A 2,975-nucleotide genomic window follows, 5' to 3' on the forward strand; every position below is an offset into this window, starting at 1 on the left:
CACGCACGTCTGCACCGAACCCCGATTCAGGAGAAGCAGGCCCAGCTCGACCGCCCACTCCTCCACTAGCTCACCCCGCGCGTCCGTAGACGGGGAACCCCAAGCCGTAGACTTGGCGTTGAAGTCCCCCAGGACGATCACGGGGCGAGGACAGCCACGACGGACAACCGTGGCCAACTCCAGGGTGACACTCTCCAGATCGGCGAGAGAAAGGCTGGGGGCGAAATATACCCCCACGACCATGATGTCACCCCAGACTGCCGCGACATAGCCCCGCCCTCGAGTTATGGCCTCGAAGGGAAGCGTGTCAGCGGCGGACCTCCTGATCAACGCCACCGAGCGGTTATCGTCGCACACCCAGTCATCCCTGGGCGGCACGAAGTACGGCTCGGCGACGGCGGTCAAATCGATCGACCACTGCGCCATGCTCTGGAGCAAGAGATCCTGAGCCCTGGCGCAGTGGTTGATATTGGCTTGGAGGAGACGACGTAGAGCCATTACTGCGTGTCCATGGCCGTCGCCTCCTCCCCAGTCCTCGGCTGTTCTTGTGCCGCAGCCGGTGGTCGAACCGGCTGCGAGGAGCTGGTTGCCTTCTTCTTTTTGGTGTTCTTCGGCGGATGAGCCGGCTGTGTCCTCGCCGTGGTTGTGGCGGTGGGTCTCGTGCAGGCCTTCGACCCGATCTTGTGGTCGGCTGGCTTTCCAGACGCCGCACATATAACGCAGTGCGGCGTCTTGGCTGAGCAGGTGCCAGCCGTGTGACCGGGCTGACCGCAGCGGTAGCAGAGTTGGCTGCGGTCTACCTCAGCGGTGCACCGTGCCCCCGCGTGTCCACCCTCCAGACACCGGTAGCACCGGAAAGGCCTCGGTGGTAATAGCGTGACCTGCGCCGAAACCCACCCCACTAGGAGTCTGCTGTCCCTTAGCTTCTTGGCCGCCGCTAAGGGACAGCTCACATGGGTGGTCCCTAGACCAGAGACCCCCCGACGTATCGTGCCCGCCTTGACCTGATCAGGCGGGCATCCTCCGGTCTTGGAGACGGCGGCGACGACCTCCTCTATCGTCGCAGAGTCATCCAGGCCCGAAATGCGCAAAACCGCGCATTTGGTGGGCCTGGACACTCGGACGTCGTCCGACCCCAGTGACGCCCTGAGCTTTTCCGCTAGGGCGTCAGCTTTGGGACCACTCGTGGCCCCCGAGACCTCCAGGAGTCGGCCTCCGGTGGCAGTCGTTTTGCACCGGAGACCCGTTATGCCGAGATCGCTCAGCGAGATCTCGGCTTTTGCCTTCGCCAAGATGTCGGCATAAGAGAGGCCCCGCTCCTCCGCCCCTGGCTGCAGGGTGAGAGCCACTGCAGTCGAGCGGGGAGTCCTGAGCCTCGCAGGCCGTCGCGTGGCCGCCGCGACTCCCTCCTCCTTCTTCTTGTGGGCCTCCTTTTTGGCCCGCTGGCGCGCCTCCTTCTTCTTCTTCTTGGCGTCGCCCGCAACCTTCCACTCCGCGTCGGGTGTTGACGGGGGGTTGCGCGACGCCGGTCTGTCTCGTCCATCGGGTTGGGTGACACGGGGCGCTGCGGCTTGGGGCGCTGCGGCGTGGGCCGCACTTGCCTTTTTGGCCGCCTTCGACTTCCCTTTTTTGGCAGCAGCCGCTTGTGCCGGTTGGGTGGCACGGGGCGCTGCGGCTTTGGCCGCATATGTCGGCGCCGGTGCGCTGCGCTGGTCTGCAGCTAGGGGGGGACGTAAAATCCTCCCCTCGAGCACCGAGAAACGAGCGTTAAAGCTCGCCATCTCCTGACGGATCAGGCGAACCAGCTCCGTCTCTTGCGGCGACTGCTGCTGTTGCTGCGGTTGCGGCGTGGCGTCAGGTGTGGCGCTCAGAAGGCCCACCTCCCGCCTGAGGTGTTCCCGGCGGAAGTTGGCCATCTCGGCCTTGAGCTCGAGGTGCTCTTTCCTGAGCGCCTCGACCTGTGCTGCGAGCCTGGTGTTCTGGGCCCGCAGCAGCGCCGTCTCTTCAGTATCGGTGCGGGTGAGCAGCACCTGGGCGCACTCCAGTATCGAGGCCGTAGCCTCTTTCAGTGCCTTCTGGCTACAGCCGCTAAGGCCCTTGGAGACCTTGCCCACCCTTTTAATCGCCGCAACCGCGTCCGTCATCCTCCGGTTGAGGTCGGAGGCAGGTAGCTCCTCTGCCTCGACCTCTAAGGCAGCAGAGTCTGACGACTCCGACCGAGGAGTGGCTCTCCCTTCCACCACCCTCTTGGTCAGAGCCGCGATCTGCCGCTCGTCTTCCATTTGTTTTACGGCGGCTGCTGCAGCCTTCGTCGCAGCCGCGGCCTCGCGTCTTGATAGACCGATACCGGCATATTTGCCGGTAGTAGTCGGTCTACCTTTCCTAGTCGGTGTGTCGCTGCGAGCAGAGTCCGACCCAGAATCCGGGACCTCTCTCGCGCGTTTCCGTGAGCGCTTCGACACCGCGCTCGCCATACTCATCCGACTGGATGCGCTGTCGGCGTCCGACAGCTCACCCAGTCGCTCCAATCTAACCACAGGTACCCTCGTCGTTTGCAAATCATAGTCAGTTGTGGTCGCGGTAAGGTCGTTTGAAGGAATCCATCTGGCATCTTTGTCCCCTCCAGATTCGATGGGACGGTCCGATCCGTGAGGCGGATCGGAGAGGGACTGAAACCCCCCTGGAGATATATTTTTGTCGGATGCACTCATTTTGGGTTGTTTGCCGGGGCTGCCGGCGAAGAAGAATAAAAGAAGAAAGAATAAACGAAGAAGGAAAAAGAAATGCAGTCGGGACCGAACTACCCTCCGGCCATGCATCCCATCGCGCTGCGTAGCCACTTGGGATTTGGGGTTATTTTTTATCGAGGTTGTCTTCCTCAAACAAAAGCAAAATTTACAAAAAATTTACATAACCTACATTAAAATAAAATAAAACAAAATATTTATAGCCTACCTAATAAAACTAATTAATAT

General features: G+C 61.1%; 1 protein-coding gene across 1 annotated transcript; it reads right to left on the reverse strand.

Moving 5' to 3' along the window:
• Positions 1 to 801: 801 nt before the first annotated feature.
• LOC124543848 (translation initiation factor IF-2-like) lies at positions 802 to 2,474 on the reverse strand. Its single transcript, XM_047122170.1, has 2 exons — positions 986 to 2,474; positions 802 to 881 (listed from the first exon to the last, which is right to left on the reverse strand). The coding sequence occupies exons 1-2, from the start codon at positions 2,472 to 2,474 to the stop codon at positions 802 to 804; spliced, it is 1,569 nt and encodes a 522-aa protein (XP_046978126.1).
• Positions 2,475 to 2,975: the final 501 nt, after the last annotated feature.

The sequence above is a fragment of the Vanessa cardui genome, chromosome 3, assembly GCF_905220365.1.
Source record: "Vanessa cardui chromosome 3, ilVanCard2.1, whole genome shotgun sequence".
NCBI classification, from domain to species: Eukaryota; Metazoa; Arthropoda; class Insecta; order Lepidoptera; family Nymphalidae; genus Vanessa; species Vanessa cardui.

Excerpts from the sequence above, each read along its gene's own strand:
- LOC124543848 (XM_047122170.1), bottom strand. The coding sequence starts at position 2,474 with ATGGCGAGCGCGGTGTCGAAGCGCTCACGGAAACGCGCGAGAGAGGTC. Across the intron at positions 882-985 it reads GGTCAAGGCGGGCACGATAC|GTCACGCTATTACCACCGAG; the intron begins GTCGGGGGGTCT and ends GTTTCGGCGCAG.